The sequence below is a fragment of the Meles meles genome, chromosome 19, assembly GCF_922984935.1.
Source record: "Meles meles chromosome 19, mMelMel3.1 paternal haplotype, whole genome shotgun sequence".
NCBI classification, from domain to species: Eukaryota; Metazoa; Chordata; class Mammalia; order Carnivora; family Mustelidae; genus Meles; species Meles meles.
Window position 1 is genome coordinate 18,605,339 of NC_060084.1, and position 17,485 is coordinate 18,622,823.

Sequence of the window (17,485 nt, forward strand, 5' to 3'; positions counted from 1 at the left end):
CCTGCCCTGGAGGGGTTCCAGTCTGATGAAAGAGATAGACAATGACAATCTGGTGTCCTTTCTGCTTTGATGGCGGTAGCACAAGGCATGGAGTAGAGGGTATTCCCAAAAAAAGAATCCTGAACCAGCCTGGGAGCCCAGGGAAGGTGTCTTGGAGAAAGGAACATTTGAGCTGAGTACCGAAGCCTGAGTAGGTGCTCACTAGACAGATGAAGGGAGGGAAGGGCATTCCAGACAAAAGGAACAGAGTGGGCCAAGGTAGAGCTGCATATGCTGATCCACAGGGGAGAAGTGCCATTGAGTCTGGAACCACAGAAAAAGAAGTAATGTCCAAGCCCAGAGAGCCAAGAAGTTCCCACTGGGCTGTATAGGAACAGGAGCAGTGCCAGGCCAGTGATCTCCCCACCTCCTGGGGCTGGCAGTCACGGATGCTGAGCAGCCCCCAGCTTTCCAAAGTCAATGAGTAACTTGGGGGGCTGGGCAGGGCCAGGCCTGCTGCCCTGGGCCCAGTGGTGTTTTCCATTCCTGAGCAAGCATGGCTGGACCGCCTACCTGCTCAAGTGTCCGCCCTGCCCTACCCCACCCATCCCGGCCTGGCCAGCACTCCCTGGAGAAAGAACCCTCTCACCTGGCAGCTGGACCAAGAGAGCCCGCCTTAGGCACCGGAGGGTGCCCTGGAGTGGAGGGGTGAGCAGGGCTGAGGCTGGGGTCGGTGGTAGGTGAAGGAATAACAATGTCCTATTCAGCCTTCGTTCAGGGGAAGGATTGCCAGGAATGGCTGGAGTCGTTGTCCATTGCTCTGCAGGCCCCGCTCCATGCTGTGTGCTGGCAAACACGAAGATGAGGGCAGGACTCCCTCCCTGAGCGGACTCCGTGTCTGAAGGATGGCAGTGGGTGGGAAAACAGGGCGCAAGACCCTGAACTGTGGGTCCTCTGTTCCAGGAGGAATTGTCCTGTGGTAAAGTCCTGTGTGACCTTGGTCAGATCTTGCCCTTCCAGCTTCGCCTCCAGCATGAGGTGGCTGCACGAAGTGACCCTCAGCGTCGTCAGGGTCTTTCCAGCTTCAGACTTTTGTGATATTTGGGGCAGCTGGGCAGTTACCACTTTGGGATCTCTGTACAGAGTCAGGAAGGAGCCAAAAGTGTGGAGATGAAACTCCAATGGAGATTCTTGGGGGGCAAGAACCAAGAGACAGGATGGTTGGGCCTGGGGGCCTGGGTGGGCCTGCTTGAGGAGCTGGATGGCCCTCAACCCTGCAGGTGATGGGGACCCGTGGACTCCTCTAAGGGGAGGAAGAGGAGGCTAGTCTGTCTTGAGGTCCCTCTGGCTATTGGTATGGAATGGGCTGAGATAGGGGACAAGGATGACAGTGGGTAGGGGGCAATGTCCAAGTGGGTGGGATGGGGAGGGGCAGCTCTGAGAGTATAGAAGGACAGGGGCAGGAGGAGGCCTGGATGCCTTTCCCGTAGTGACAGGTAGCAGGAGGTCCAGCTTCTGGAGAAGGCTGGAAGAAGGAACAGTTGCACCCTGTGGGGCCTGTGGAAGCCATGGCTTGGGCTGAGTGGGAGTGAAGGGAGGGACACTCTCTAGGAGGAGAGTATTAGGAGGGAATCCTTGCCCACCGATCCTGGTTGCATCCTTACTGCCCTGTCCCTCAGGCCCATCCTGACCATGGTCCCTGCCTGGCTGTTGCCGCTTTGCCTCTCCATAACCCAGGTGAGCTGGGTCCCACTCGTCTCCTTCAGACCCCGGCCTTGGGAGTTGGCACCCTTCTCTCCCATTCCGCCTGGACCAGTTGCACGGACCATGGAAGGGACTAGTTGTGGGAGGGTGTGCAGAGCTGGCTATAGACCTTGTTGTGGGATCAGGAGTTCAAAGGCCAGAAGGTGGTTGGGCTAAGGTATGGCCAGGCCCCTAGAAGGGGCAGAAATTCCACTTCCTTGTCGGGCACCCACAATAGAAGGTAAAGCCTGGAGACAAGGAGAGAACCCTCCCCCAGGTTTTCCCCGAGGACCGGTATGCAGAACTGAATGTGGAAGTCCCTGAAAACTATGGCGGAAATTTCCCTTTGTACCTGATCAAGGTGAGCCTAAGAACTGGGTGGGCTGCCCTCCCCGCAGGTCACGCTTCCCCTGCCTCCAGCATTTCTCTCTCCTTCTTGCTCTGCCTTTCTTTCAATCCTGGTTCCCAAACAAAATGTGATATAGTGTGAGAGACTAACAAAATTTCGATTCCAGTAGAAAGTAGAGTTTTAATAAACTATTGGTGGTGGGGTTTCAAGCTTTAGAAAGGAGGGTGGGGAGTCCTGGGGCACATCAAGTGCAGGAGAAAGGGCTCTGGCTTTGAGTGTTGGTCCTGTGACTTACTGGCTGTGTGACTTCAGGCAAGTGCTAGCCCTCTCTGAGCCTCAGTTTTCCCACATATAAAATAGGGCCATTGGGTGGAGGGGCATCCCCCAGGCCTGGTTCCCACTGCCTTTACCTCTGCTCTCCTCCATAGCTGCCACTGCCCCCTGAGGAAACAGAGGGCAAGATTGTGCTGTCAGGGACCCCAGGCATGGTAGCTGAGGGCCTCTTTGCTGTGGATCCAGAGTCTGGCTTCTTGCTGGTGACCAGGGCCCTGGACCGAGAGGAACAGTCGGAGTACCGGCTGCAGGTATGACCGGGCCAGTGTCGGGGAGAACGGTGTAGGCGGGCCGGGGTGCTGACGAACCTTCCCTTCCAGGTCACCCTGGAGACTGAGGATGGACATGTCTTCTGGGGCCCACAGCCTGTGCTTGTGGATGTGAAGGATGAGAATGACCAGGTGCCCCACTTCTCTCAGTTCGTCTACAAATTTCAGCTGAGCCTGGGCACCAAGCCTGGTGAGTGCCCAGGGCCACCAGCGAACCAGAGGTGGGCCCTGAGGAGAGAACAGAGAGTAAAGAGATGACCGGCCATCGGCATAAGGACAGGGCAGCTAGGGGCCAAGCTGCCCCCTCCCATTTCTGCCCCATCCTGCTCCACACCCCACTGAGAGTCCTCCAGTCCCATCCACTCTTGGCCTCAGTTTGCTCCCCTGCAGAGTGGGCTGAAAATCTGTGGCTCACCTCCAGCTTCCTGACACAAATGATAGATATGGAAAGAAGCACCAGGGAGAGATGGGGGAGGCAGGAGAAACTCTCCTCACCCCCCTGCACCCCTTACGGCTTGCCCTCTCCACACACACCAGGCATCCCCTTCCTCTTCCTTGAGGCTTTGGACGAGGATGAGCCAGGCACAGCCAACTCAGATCTCCGATTCTACATCCTGAACCAGGCCCCAGGCCAGCCTTCCCCGCACATGTTCCAGCTGGAGCCTCGGCTGGGGGCTCTGGCCCTCAGCCCTGAAGGTGAGCCTGAGCTGGGTGTGATGGAGGGGAGAGGGTCAGGGAAAGCTGAGGAAGGTGGCATGTGAGCTGCCATGGTAGTGGGGGTCGGAGCTGGAGAGAGGAAGAAGAAAGAGCGTTCTAGGTGGAGAGTGGCAAGGCAAAATGTTTGAACCATGCATGGAGAGAAAAAAATAGTGTGAACGAAGTAGCCTCAGCCCTACGCTCTGGACCCCCAAGCCTAAGGGGCAAGGATAGGAGAGACCTGGGGGGTTGTAGCCTAGGATGTTGCCGGGAGAACTGTGGACTGATTATAAGGGAGTTCAGGCCAGAGACACAGGCTGGGGATGGAAAGAAAAAACCATAAACCCACCCAGCCAGTCCCCCATTCACCCACCTGCCACCCAAACACATACATCGCCCATTTGCTCAAACAGCTATCCAAATGAACGCATCCACACACCCAGCTCCCCATCCATTTACCTAGCCAGCCATCTACTCATCCAGCCGGTCATCTATGCATCTCCCCATCCCGCCATGGACCCTCACCCTCCTCCTAGTCATCCAGTCCATCAGCCATTCACTGTGTGCCTAGATATGGAAATGACTTTGCAAACTTCCAAGCCCTGCTTGGGTGCTCAGTCCGGTGCTCAAAGTCCCTCTTGCCCTTGGGCCCAGAGGGCACCTGAACACCTGCCATATGCTTGGCTTTGTGTTTGTTACTCACTGAGAAGGAAGCCCTGGTCTTCTGCTCAGCTGGCCACTCTGCCCCTTCTAGGAAGCACCAGCCTAAGCCAGGCTGCGGAAGGGCCCTACCAACTGTTGGTACAGGTCAAGGACATGGGTGACCAGGCTTCGGGCCACCAGGCCACTGCCACCGTAGATGTCTTCATAGTAGAGAACACCTGGGTGCCCCTAGATCCTGTCCACGTGCCAGAGAATCTCAAAGTTCCATACCCACACCCCATAGCCCAGGTGAGTGTGGCTTCCAGGGGCTGAAGTCGCCCCATGGCTGGTACAGCTGGGCCCGAGTCTCAAGATTTGGGGGGGTGGGTCTGAGGCCCAGCTTGACCCCTGTTCCTCCCCTACCTATATTCCTCCCTCTACTGTCCCCATTGGTTCCCATCATGGAGTTGGGTCTCCAGGGCCCTGGGACCAGGGCCACAGCCCCTCACCCATTATCCTCTAGCCAGTGTGGCTCTGGGCCCTGACCTGACCTTGCCCCAGGCTTCCTTAGGGAGAATAGCTGCCACCTCCCTGCTGCCATGGGGATTGTCACCCAGGCTTGGAATGTCTCAGACTTCCTCGAGGAATGCCCTGGGGTCAGGCCTGGCCTAGGAGGGCAGAGAATAATACAGCCTGGTCCTTAAGGCACTTTGGGCGGGGACCAGGGTTGGACTAGGGCCACCAGGGACTTGCTACAAGTGTCGCAAACAAGAGGACCCTACCTGGGCTCCAGGGAGGAGAGCAACTCGCGTGAGGTCCCCCAGCAGCAGGGCCCCAAGCTCCCCACCCAGGAAGAGCTGTGGCATAAGAGCTGACAGCCCCTGTCCCTCATCCCGGGGTGCCCTCCTTCCGTGTCCCCCTGCCAGGTACACTGGAATGGGGGAGGTGTACACTATCACCTGGAGAGCCAGCCCCCTGGCCCCTTTGATGTGGATACAGAAGGGAAAGTCTACGTGACCGAGGAGCTGGACCGAGAAGCCCAGGCTGAGGTGAGGTGAGGGGGAAGCCAGGAAGGCAGGCTGAGGGGTGCCCGGTCACTGTCTGGTTGGCCTCTGGGGGTGTCACATCCCCCACAGGCACTGAGGCAGTGAAAGGGCACCCAGAAAGCTGGAGTTGGCCATCAGAAGGGAACGCAGACCCCGGCTGGGCTGGAACTGCCCTTGGACTTCACCTGAAGCCCCCCACTGCCTATTTTAGTACCTGCTCCAGGTGCGGGCTCAGAACACCCACCGTGAGGACTACACAGAACCTCTGGGGCTGCACGTGGTGGTGATGGATGTCAATGACAATGCACCTGTCTGCTCTCCACGGGACTCCCCAGTCAGCATTCCTGAGCTCAGCCCCCCAGGTGAGCTATATGCCTTGGCAGGGAATGGGGAGGGTTGAGTCCTTGGGAGCTGTCCCATTCTGCTCTTCTCTGGGATGGGGCCAGCCTCGGGCCCTTCCATCCATGCCCCTACCTTCCCACGAGCTCAGGTTCAGTCCAGCACTACACTACAGAGGAGTGGGTGGAATGGGGCTTCCAGATTGGGCTGTGGTCCCACCTAGGTGGGTGCTGTCTTCACAGGCACCAAGGTGACTAGGCTGTTGGCAGAGGACATGGATGCCCCCGGTTCCCCCAATTCCCACATTGTGTATCAGCTGCTGAACCCTGAGCCTGAGGAGGGAGCAGACGGAAGATCCTTTGAGCTGGACTTCACCTCAGGCAGTGTGACTCTGGGGGATGCCCCCCTCCGTGCTGGCCAGAACATCCTGCTTCGGGTGAAGGCCGTTGACCGAGGTGGAGCTGAGGGTGGTAAGTGCCTGATGGTGACCCAGGCTCCCTCCCTCTCTGTTCCTTTCCTGGTCTCTCCAACATGCCCTCTCCTGCCTCAGGCCTCAGCAGCACGTGTGAGGTCGCTGTCATAATCACAGATATCAATGACCATGCCCCCGAGTTCACTGTTTCCCAGGTAAGCAGGAACAGGGGAGGAGACCTTGGGAAGGCACCGATGAGGGGCTCACGGCCCCTCTGCATCTCTCCAGATTGAGCCTGTGAGCCTTCCTGAGGACGCAGAGCCAGGGACTCTAGTGGCCACACTCATGGCCACTGATGCTGACCTTGAGCCTGCCTTCCGCCTCATGGACTTTGCCATTGAGGCAGGGGATATGGAGGGGACCTTCGGCCTAGAATGGGAGCCAGACTCCAGTCATGTCCAACTCCGACTCCTCAAGGTAAGGGGCTGGGGCCGGGGAAGGGACACACGTGGGTATACCCACGTGAATGCACAAGTGTGCCCTGGCCCAAACAGTGACCTGGACTCCATTGGTTCTAGAACCTCAGCTATGAGGCAGCTTCCAGTCACAGGTTGGTGGTAGTGGTCCGGAGTGTGGCAGAATTGGTGGGGCCAGGCCCAGGCCCTGGAGCCACAGCCACAGTGACTGTGCTGGTAGAAAAGCCGGTGCCGCTCCCCAGGCTGGACCAGAGCTACGAGGCCAGTGTCCCAGTCAGCACCCCAGCTGGCTCCCTCCTGCTGACCATCCAACCCTCAGAACCTGTAAGCAGTCCCCTCAGGTGAGCCAGAAGCCCACCCCCTAGCTGGGCCGGACCTCCCCTGCTCCCCAGGGATGACCCCCAGGGCCTCAGAGGGTACCCACATTACCTATGGCCTGGAATGTTCCTCTAACCAATGCTAATGGTGAGGTTGAGTCCTGAGGGTGGGTCAGAGCTGGAAGAATTGGGTGGGGCATGGAACGGAGAGTAAGACTCCACGCAAGCTCAGAGGCTGCCTCCCGCACTGTCCTGGATGCCAACCACCCCATCCCTCACCCAGACTGCAGCGCAGACAAGGTCTGTTCCCCGGCCCCATCCTGTCCCTTTAGGGGGTGACCTGAGACTAGTGGAGTTGCAGTAGTCTCTGATAGTTCCCCTCCCCGACCCCCCACAGTATCCAAGATTCAAGCCCTGTCCCTCCACAAGTCCCTAAAGCTGGGGAGAGAAACTGGGCACCCTGGGCGCTTCTGCCACCCCCGAGTCACAGAGAGGATGTGGAACTTGAACAGGTCACATGGCCCTAGGGGGTGTCTCTGAGTAAAACCCCATATATGGTTCCAGTGCCTCCCTGCCCCCCACCCCCGTCTTCTCTGGGCCTCAGGTTCTCCCTGCTCAATGACTCAGAGGGCTGGCTCTGCATCAAGGAGGTCTCTGGGGAGGTGCGCACAGCCCGGCCCCTGCAGGGCGCCCAGCCTGGGGACATGTACACTGTGCTCGTGGAGGCCCAATACGAAGGTATGGCTGGGCATTCGTGGGGCCTCTGCGAGGGACAGTAAGCCTTGGGGAGATAGAGAGATGGACAGGGCTGAACTTCCTTCCTAGCGTCCTTCCCGGCATCCACTCTGCCCCAGGCAGGAAAGAGGAATGAGGGCCGGGGCCAACGTCGGTCTCTGAGATGCCTGGTATCCACATCCCCTCTCAGATCATGCTCCTCACTGGACACTTACAATCCTCCAAGCCTGCCCCTCGGCCCTGGAGGGCCTCTCCGGTGTTGGCTTCAGATGTAGGCTAGGAGCAGAGGCTGTGGGGCCAGGCAGGTGGAAGGCGTGCCGGGGGGCCGTGTCGCTGCAGGCCAGGACGTAAGCCACTGAAGCCAGGTATGGAGGACTCTGGATGCCACACTGACTGGATGAAAGCTGGCCCTGGCATGGGTATATCAGGGAGGCAGCTCTGCTCTGGGCTGGACTGTCCCGTGGTGCATGATAGACCCAGCAGAGCGAGTGCCCCTATGGTCAGGGCATCTCCACGTTGTTGGGCCCTGACACCGGTGGCTGGGGTGGTGCGGGGGGTGGTGAGGGCAAGCGGGGCATCCAGGAAGGCACAGAAAGGCCTGGCAGCCACTTGGATAGCGAAGGGGACAAGGTGCACGGTGAGGAAGAGACAGGAGCGAGGATGAGGCGGGGGGGGGGGGGGTGGCGGGTTGGGGTGGAGGGGCTGTAGAGCTGGTGGGGCCTAGATGCTGTGAGATCTCCGGGCCTGGGGCTAGCTCGCACGGCCTCCTCTGCAGACCAGCCGACACTGAGCACCTCTGCAACCCTTGTGATCCACTTCCTGAAGGCCCCTTCCGCCTGGGCCCCAACCCTGAACCCTGTTCCCACCCGCCACCTCTGCACGCCTCGCCAGGACCATGGTGTGGTTATCAGTGGACCCAGAGAGGACCCTGACCCGGCTGGTGGGCACGGTCCCTACAGCTTTGCCCTTGGCTCCAACCCTACGGTGCAGCGGGACTGGAACCTCCGGGCTCTCAACGGTGTGTGGTGGGGAAAGGCAGGAGACCGTGGCCAAGGCGGGAGGCGGTGGGGGAGTGGCTCGGAGATGAGATGGCCCTGCGCTGTGGTGGCGGGGCTGGGCCTCGGGCCTGCCCAGACTAGGGACTGGGGTCACTGCTTGCGGTCCCACAGGTTCCCATGCCTACCTCACCCTGGCCCTGCACTGGGTGGAGCCACGTGAGCACGCAGTGCCGGTGGTTGTCAGCCACAACGCTGGGACCTGGCAGCTCCTGGTCCGAGGTAAGGTCGGGGCACTGTGTGCCTGCAGTTCCTGAGGAGACCATTGGGGTGCAGGGGGAGGGGCTGGGTACAGCGCACAGAGGCACAGCATGCAGAGGAGTAGGCGCCCACCCCCACACATAAATACACACGTGTGCCCCAAATTGTCTATCAGCTGGCTGCGCAGGAGCCTCTGAGCAGCTGGAGCTCCAGTCCCCAGCGCCCTTACCTTCCCCCGTCCCCTGTCCCCCAGTGATTGTGTGTCGCTGCAACGTGGAGGGGCAGTGCATGCGCAAGGTGGGCCGCATGAAGGGCATGCCCTCGAAGCTGTCAGCAGTGGGCATCCTCGTGGGCACCTTGATGGCGATAGGTAATGGGTGCTGGGCTTGCTAGCGGGGGAGGATGGTGGACGCTCGGAGTTATAGCCTCCGGGTACACAGTGCCCTGTCCCGTGGGGCTCCCCAAGGCTGGAGAAGGAACCCCACAGCTCTCCTAGTCATCTGTTCCTGCTTCGTGCTATCCTACTCACCATCATCATCATTGATGACAGCATTTGCTCTTCTGTGATTATACGTTGACTGTGTAATATAGGATTATCAGAGTCAGTCTTCACAACCCTGTGAGATAGACTGTGGCATCTCTCCATTTTCCAGATGAGGTCCCTGAAGTTCAGAGAGGTCAAGTGACTCATCTGAGGTCACACAGCCAGAACGTGGCAGAGCCCAGGTCTTCCTAGCCTAATCCTTTTAGTCCAAGCCTCCCTCTTTATCCCCTTGATTTCTCTGGCCCTCTGGATTTCCCTTGGCTGTTTTTTTTTTGTTGTTGGTGGTGGTGATGGTTCTAGCACAATGCTTCCTGAGTCTATGGGAACAGCTCAGTGGCTCCCAGATGACTTCCACCAAACTGTTCCCCAGAGAAGGGGGAGGAGGCTGGGGTGTTCTGGATAGCCACAGTCCAAGCATTCAGGCTTCTTCTGGGCCCAGGACCCCAGTCATACGCACCCAGCATTGCAGATGCTGCTTAGGAAACCTTAGTACCTTATTAAACCAATAGCAACAGCAGGGTGGTGGACAAGTCCCAAGGCTCCTCCTGAGAGCTGATGCATCCTTCTTGGGCCCCTCAGGCATCTTCCTCATCCTCATCTTCACTCATTTGACCTTGGCGAGGAAGAAGGATCTAGATCAGCCAGTGGACAGCGTGCCCCTGAAGGCGGCTGTTTGAATGGTCCAGGCAGCCCCAGCTGGGAGCTTGGCCTCTGCTTCCATCTGGGTCCCCTGGGAGAGGGCCCAGCACTGTGGATCACTGGGGCTAGGACAGAGTTGGAGCCCCTTCCCCTGCCCGGGGTGGAGCCAACATCACCAGACAAGTCTGTAGAGCCTGAATACTGGCTATGGGCTGCCCATGGGAATGCTCCATATGGGGCCATGTTTGTCCACCAATAAAGCCTCAGAGAGCAGGCAGGGGCTGTGCCTGCTTCTCAGAGTCATGTGCATGTGTGCATTACTCATGTCAACCTTCATTCCTTTTGCATCTCCTACTGCACAGAGGGTCTACGGGCTTGAGAGACAAGCCTGGGTTCCCTTTAAGGAGGGATATGGGGGCATCACTTTGCTTCTTGGTGAGAACGTGAAGTTGGAGCAATGGTGGGTCATTTTTCCGGGCATTTGGAGACCATGGCTGCAGATCCTGGATGGGTCGAGTTGAGGAGGGTGTCCTTGAGAGTGCATTCTGTGTTTTCTGGGACACAGAAAACTGTTTGCTAGGGGAGGGCTCCTGTGCTTATGTGTGAGCACACTGCTGTATTTGCTTGGGTCACCTGCATGTGGGTGGGCAGAGGTCCCATAATTTTAAGAAGGATCTGCATGGGAATCATGAGGGTATAATTGGACTGAAACAGGAGAGGTGAGGTTGGAATGGGTCCCTCTGCCCCAGCACAGGCTCCAGGGCACCTCTGGATTTCATATACATGATGGTGAGTATATGGGGGCAGGGTCTGCAGAAAGTCAGAGAAGGGGGAATCACTCAGACGGACAGGAAACCCCATGGCTCACCCTGGAGCTGTTCCTGCCCCTGCCCCCAGTGAACCCTTTCCCCTGACCCAAGATTAAACCATGACCCTGGTGCTCTGCTGAGCCCTGACCACACCTCTGGGCGGAGCTCCAATCCCTGACCCTTGACTGACCGTAGACACGCTGATCCTCCATGCACCCATCCCAACGGTCTCTGGGGAGCCAGGGTGGGACTCGCTGTCCCAGGCACCCTGAGCTGATGATGGTAAAGCATGGGGAAGGGAGAAAAACAACCTCTGTGGGGCCCAGGCCCTATTTTTAGGAGATAATCTCTCTGCTCCTGGCAGATTCTGTGGAATGGGGGCCAAGCCCAACCAAGAGAGATGGGGTGGGCATCCTGGTTGGCCTGAGAGTCTGAGAGACTCACAGAGGATCCCCAGCCCAGGAATGAACTCTGAGGCCAGTCTCCACCATCCTGGGCCCAGTGTGCACGTGCACGTGTGTGCGCACGCATGCACACACACACACACACACACACACACACACACACACACCCCAACTGGAGGTTCTGCTAACTACTGCAGTTCAAGCAGAGCTTCCTGCCCCTCTCCCAGGATCCTCTATTCCGCCTGCATCCACTTAGAAATCTCCAGGGTGCAAAGCATCTCATCTAATCTTCCCACCAACCTGTGAGGGCAGGATTATTGTCCCCATTTGCCCCTGGAGTTTCTTGAAAGTCAGAGAGGTGAAGGGCTGCCGCTGAGAGTCTTAGAAGCGGAGTGCAGGACGGGACTGTCCGGCGGAGGTTAAAATTACTTCTCCTCAAATGTCCACAGCCTTCAGCAGGCCTCTGCTCCCACGAGATCCCTGAGAAGGGGCTTAGAGATCATCAGGCCAGCCTCTTCTTGTCAAAATGGGAAAGTGAATCATGAAGAGGTGAAGGGACCTTCCCAAGTCCAGCCAACAGCACCTGAACTGGGACCCTGGCGTCACCCCACTCTGGGTCTTTATTCTGGATGGATGGACAGGTAGTTAGGTGGATGAGTGGGTGAGTGGATGAGTGGGCGGGCAGGTTGGTGGATTGTAGGTGGGTGGATGGGTGGATAGATGGGTGGGTTGGTAAAGAGGTTGGGGGGGGGTTACCAACAAAGGAAGGAGTGGATGATGACAGGGCAAATTAAAGCACCTGCCCCAGCTTGAGGCCTTTTTTGCTTTGGCTTCCAGGTCCCAGGCCACCCTCTGACTATGTCAGTTCTGGTGCTGACCAGAAGGTCCATAATCCCCAGGGACACAGGCCCACTTTCCCTGAGAGTCTGTGGACAGAAGCCTCTCCATGATCTGCAGCCCATTCTGTAGAGGAAAGTGAGGATCAGAGAGGGGTCAGGCCTCCTCCTATGTCCCAGAGGGTCAGAAGCACAGGGCCAGTACTGGTCTGTGGACTTGGCCGTGGGTCAGTGAGTGCTGGTAGAGATTACCCTCGGGAGGCGGGCCTCATTCTGCAGGCAGGGCCTAGCTGCTAAGCCAAGGTGAGGAATAACTGAGAGCTCAGTGTGGATAGAGGAACATGAGGTCCATGCCCTGCCTCATCTTTGCTGTGTGTTCCCAGACGAGTCACTTCACCTCTCTGAGCTTTGGTTTACTTGTTAATAAAACGGGACTCACAAAAGTGGAGTTGTTGAGAAGACTACATGAGATGATCCCCACTAAACTGTTTGGCACAGCACTGGGCCCACAGCAAGAGCTGAGTGCACGTGACTTTCCTTGGTGCACAGACTGTGGGGGCCCGTACGGCAGCCTGCAGCCCCTTACTCCCACATTCCTCAGGGGCCCCATGAGGTCCAGGCTTTTGGGAAGGATTTTGAAGGGGAAACCCAACTCTAGCCCTCACATGGCCCTGCTGGTGACCCTAGGCAAGACACCCCCTCCAGGCTTGGCTCCTTGCCAGGTCTAAAGTTCTTTCTGTGGAGACGTTGAGGGGTCTCATGGGGTTCAGACTTGTTCGGAGCTTCAGGGAGTCGTAGGGTCTGCCCCAGTGGGGAGCTCTTGCTCCCCCTCTCCCAGGCCCCTTTCAGAGGCACAGGAACAGATCAAAGGGATCCAGCACTGAGGAGAGGATTGGGAGGCGGGCTTGGAAAGAATGTAAACATGAGGATATTTTTAAACTTTTTCCAGCCCCAGAGATTAAGGCTCTTGAAGGGAGAGGCCCAGAAGTCAGTCTGGCCCTCACTCACAGAGAAACAGTCTGGGGATCTCAGAGACTCTGATCCCACCCACACCTACCTGTATCCACCCCAGGACCCTAGCTTGGGCCTCAGGGCAGTTCCTCCTCTGATCACACCTCCAGAGGTCCCGCTGCTATGGGATAGCGTGTTTCTAATGAGGGGACCTAAGAGATATGGGAGGATCCAAAGGATTTCAAGGTTTATGGGGGCCTACCTGGCAGGGCTAGTGTTGAGAGACTGAGCTTTCCTAAGTCCCCTTGGTGGCCCTGTCACTCCACCAGGTACACACACATGCATGCGTGTGTGTGTGTGTGTGTGAATGTTTGTGGGTGTGTAAGTTCATAGTAAAGTCTGATCTGCATGGTGTCACAGTGTGGGAGTGTGCCGGAACTCACCCCAGCCACTCCCTTCCTCCCCTTCCCCGGCCCCTCTCCTCAAGACTGCTTGGATCAGTGGGGGTTGGACAGGGGTGAGTCTGGCAGGAGGTAGGCTCCAGGGGAAGATGAAGAGGGCAAGGGGGCTGGGAGCAGAGGGCTGAAGAGGCTGGGGGAGGGGCCTGGGCCAGGTCTGAGCCACGCAGTGAGTCAGGCTGTGGGAGCTGCAGGGGCCGCTGACGTGGTGGTGGGGGCGGGAGGGGGCTGCTTTCTTCCCCGCCACCCCCCAGGTATCACAGTGACTCAGGAACTTGGACACCAAGCTCCCTACGTCTCCTCACTCTGGTGTCACGGTGACGCTCCCCCTGGATTCTATGACAACAGCTTCTTTCCTCTGAGTGATGCTGCCACACTCGCACACTCGTGCGACACAGTGGCGCACACCCACAGGAGTGTCATAGGGAGACTTGCAGAGTGGACTCAGACACAACATGCCCCCCTAACTTGTAATCACGTCCTAGGGACTCTCACAGCCTTACCCCGTCCAAATCCCCGCTGATCGGGAAGTCAGAGGGTCAGGGTTCATGGGGGTATTTGACAGCCAGGCCAGGCTGTTGTTACCAGGACAACGAAGGGCTCTAGCCCCAGGAGAGGCCTTGCTGGATGTTCGCCAGTCTCCAGGGGGCCGTTGGGCCACCTTGTCCTGCTTCTGGACCCATAGAGGGACGAGTGTGCAGCTCCAGGTCACACGGTTCCTCAGCAGAGGGTGACAAGCTGCCTTCCACAGCCCATCCACTGAGGCAGCAGTGGCCAAGGCCTGGCCCTGTCTCCTAAGATGCTGTGGGACTTTGGGCCCAGGGCAGTGAGGGGAGCTGGATGGGGCTAGAACTGCTGCCTCCGGCAGCCTGGTGCTTGCCTGAAGATGTCGCTGTGTTGTCCCTGTGTGCCTGCCCAGTCGCAGGGGTTGTTGCTATTCTTACCTACTTAGTGGTGGCCACAGGGTCAGAGATAGTAGCTAGGTGGGAGGGAGTCATGAGCACCAGCCCCTTATCTGACACATTCTCTGGAAACTTGGCCGGGGCTGCCAGCTTTGGGGGCCTGGGTAGGGGGACAGTGAGATGGTCACATGGACATGGTTGGGGGATGGGCTCACTTGGGACAAGGTCTGCCACAGCTGCCTCTTGCCTGCACAGCCAGGCAAGGTCCCATCAGAAGTGGGACTTCCAGGGGGACTTCTTCCCATGTGGTCATCAAGACCTGCAGGTTGTCCTCAGCTTCCTACCCAATCCCAACAATAAGACACAAGCCTGGAGTTTCTCATGCCCCAGAAGACAATGTGTTGGGTTCCCTGGTGGGTTCGTAGGCTGGGGCTTCCTCTAGGAGAAGAGCACTGTACCATGAGCTGCAGAAGCCCAGGTCAGCCACAGTCCTGCCCATGTCTCGGCTGTGTGACTTTGTGCAAGTTGCTTCCCTTCTCTGAGATTCAGTTTCTTCATCCCTTTCCTAGGCTGTTGTAAGAACAAAGTCCAGTAAGGAATTCGGCCTGAGGGCTGCAGATGTGTGTGTGTATGTGTGTGTGTGTATGCCCGTGTGCACGCACATATGCTCTGGTGGGCAGCCAGGATGGGGAGAGGGAGCACACAGGTCCCCCACCCTGGAGACTCCCGCCTCATGGATTTTCCACTGGCACGTCGGCACCCTCTCCCCCAAAATAGGCCCTAAGAGCCGTGTGCGACAGAGCCCAGACTGAAGGGACTTTTTTTAGCTGCCCTTTGATTGTCAACTCTCAAACGGCCACTATTTCAAGCCCCAGCGCCTACAGGAGTAGGGCCAAGTGGGGGCTGTGGTCAGCTTGGTGGGCCTGGCTGGCTCCTGGAAGGCAGCCTCTGGCGGCCAGCCCCGCCCTCTGACACCCAGCACTGCTTGTGGGGGGGAGCATGGCATCCCCTGTGTATTGGGCTGAGGGCTTGTCCATCCACCTCGGGGGAAGCTGCAGATCTGGCAAAATCCAACCTCATTTATTGAGCTCAGCCTGCAGGCTGCTGGCTAGGGCTGTGGAGAGAAGAGCACATTGCGGGGATTAACTGAGATAGTACGAGCAAAGTCCTTACTTAGTGCAGGGGCTGGCACGTCAGGGGCCCTCAGAAAATGGGAAGAGCTACTATTTTTTATGTTGTCATTACAGCAGTGGTCATTCTTGTTTTTGTTGTTACAGTAACATTTTTTTTAAAGATTTATTATTTATTTGACAGACCGAGATCACAAGTAGGCAGAGAGGCAGGCAGAGAGAGAGAGGGGGGAAAGGAAGCAGGCTCCCTGTGGAGCAGAGAGCCCGATGCGGGGCTCAATCCCAGGACCCTGGGATCATGACCTGAGCCGAAGGCAGAGGCTTTAACCCACTGAGCCACCCGGGTGCCCCTACAGTAATATTTTTTAAATCAGGTTTCCTTCCAGTCTCTTTATTTAAAATTGATTTATGTTGCTGAGTTTGGGCAATAATATTCATCCAGGAACACAACTGGTTTCCGTAGAAAGGAGCCCCTCCTTTGGGGCTCCTTGGTTGTGGTGTCCCTCTCTGTATTCTGGACCCCTGAGATTGTACCTGACATTACAGAATGTCTTTGATATGCCCACAGCTTCTGTCATCTCAAATGCCATCAACCCCTGTCCCCATAGGGTTTCAGGGTCTCAGATACCGAAGGTCAAGTTCTACGTGCTGGATCCCCAGACAGCTCCGGATTCTAGAACCCTCCGGTTAAAACCCAAGGAAAAGGGCTTTTTTCCACAGTTAGACATGAGGAAGAATTTTCCACCTGTTTAGATGTGGAAGATTTGGCAATGAGTCATGAGGAGAAATGAAGATCCTCTTGGCCTCCTGGTCATAGTGTGTGTGTGTGTGTGCAGGGGGTGTGGACTGCCAAGAAGAGGGGGAAGAGGAGATGCGGTAGAAAGCCAGATTCTGGGAAGTGGCTGGGAAGGGAGAAGAAGGGAGAGTGTCTAAGCCAGGCTTCCCACTTCCCTTCTGGGGTCATTTCCCAACAGGGCAGCAAGGTCAGCTAGGGCTGGGGGTCACCTGTTCCACCCTCGCCCCAAGTGGTTACTGCACAAGGTGAGACTTCCTTGTTACCCGAAGAACAGAAATAGATCCCAGGTGATGGCCAGTGATCCATGCCCAGAACTACCGGGTTATTCTGAGAATGGCAGGCAGGGAGCCAGGCCAGGCTTGCTCAGATGGAACCGAGCTGGAAGTGGCATCCTTGGCCTGCGGGCTCACCCTGCCCTTTCAGGAATCCTGAATGGTGTGTGGAGACTGGAGCCATATGCAGGCCAACCCTCGAGAAGTGGGCTTCAAATCCTGACTCGGCCATGGGATCTTGGACAAGTCGCTTGGCATCTCCAAGCATCAGCTATCTTAATGCTATCTTAAATGATAGGGACCTCGATCCCTGAAGCTGACAGTTGGTGCTCAATTGATGTGTGAATCTCCATTTCGGCTGTCCGAGAGTGCAAGCCCAGGGGTCTAGAGAAGGCAAGGGCCTTGTCTGTATAGCCCACCTGCCACTTACCTCTTACCCACCAGTCTGAAGGAGTCAGAGTCAGGCACAAAAGCACGTTTCTGGAAGAGCTTGTGGGGATTTTCCAAGAAAAACTCCATCCAACTGGAGAATTCCATTCCTAGCCCTGCTGCCCAGGGCTTGGGCTAAGGAGGGGATGCTCTGGCTCATTCTGGTTCTGTCCAGCTCCTGCTCCTTGCCTGCAAAGCCCAGGTCAGGGTGCCTCAAACCATAAGCTTTTGCTGTTTGCTGTGGGTGAGGGTCCCGAGGCCCCAAGGTCCCACTCGAGGCCCTGGCACAGGACGGTGCTGGGCTCACAGCTGGTCCTCTTCTGACCCCTCATCCCTTCCAGGGCTCCTCCCCTTCCTTCATCCAACATGTCTGAGCATTTTCCCTGGAGCCAGCCCCTGCCTTCAGGGTCAGCCCCAATGGAAATGGATAAGCCAGCGTGGTGGACACTGACTGGGGGAGAGATGGCATTTGACCCAGCTCAGGGGGCGGGAGTCGACAAAGGCAGCCAGGGTAGGAAAGGATAACCAGGGTGGGACAACTGCATGGCAAAATCTCAGAGGACTGGGGCATGCCGTGACATACTGTGACATTTCCATGAGGCTGGCGCACAGCTTTGAGGGTGACTGATGGGCACCATGGTCAAGGGTGGGAAGTGAACTGAACTCAGTTATTTGCTGAGCTGGAACTGGAACCCGGTTGCTTTCCCAGCCCAGGTCTCTTCC

General features: G+C 57.3%; 1 protein-coding gene across 3 annotated transcripts; it reads left to right on the plus strand.

The window, feature by feature from the left end:
- The first annotated feature begins 556 nt into the window (after positions 1–556).
- Positions 557–10,074, plus strand: CDH16 (cadherin 16). 3 transcript variants are annotated; one of them, XM_045986714.1, is made up of 18 exons: positions 560–687; positions 1,659–1,716; positions 2,000–2,083; positions 2,500–2,655; positions 2,725–2,863; positions 3,211–3,369; positions 4,124–4,320; positions 4,938–5,060; positions 5,269–5,419; positions 5,639–5,866; positions 5,947–6,023; positions 6,097–6,285; positions 6,387–6,625; positions 7,206–7,339; positions 8,112–8,354; positions 8,506–8,613; positions 8,846–8,962; positions 9,716–10,074. In XM_045986714.1, the coding sequence occupies exons 2-18, from the start codon at positions 1,672–1,674 to the stop codon at positions 9,811–9,813; spliced, it is 2,487 nt and encodes an 828-aa protein (XP_045842670.1). In that variant the 5' UTR covers positions 560–687; positions 1,659–1,671; the 3' UTR covers positions 9,814–10,074. The 3 variants fall into 3 exon arrangements, 2 of the variants coding, with proteins under 2 accessions (XP_045842671.1, XP_045842670.1); XM_045986715.1 differs by lacking the exon at positions 8,846–8,962 and having other exon boundaries at positions 559–687; XR_006816117.1 differs by lacking the exons at positions 8,506–8,613; positions 8,846–8,962; positions 9,716–10,074 and adding an exon at positions 7,427–7,701 and having other exon boundaries at positions 557–687; positions 8,112–8,191.
- The last annotated feature ends 7,411 nt before the right edge of the window (positions 10,075–17,485 follow it).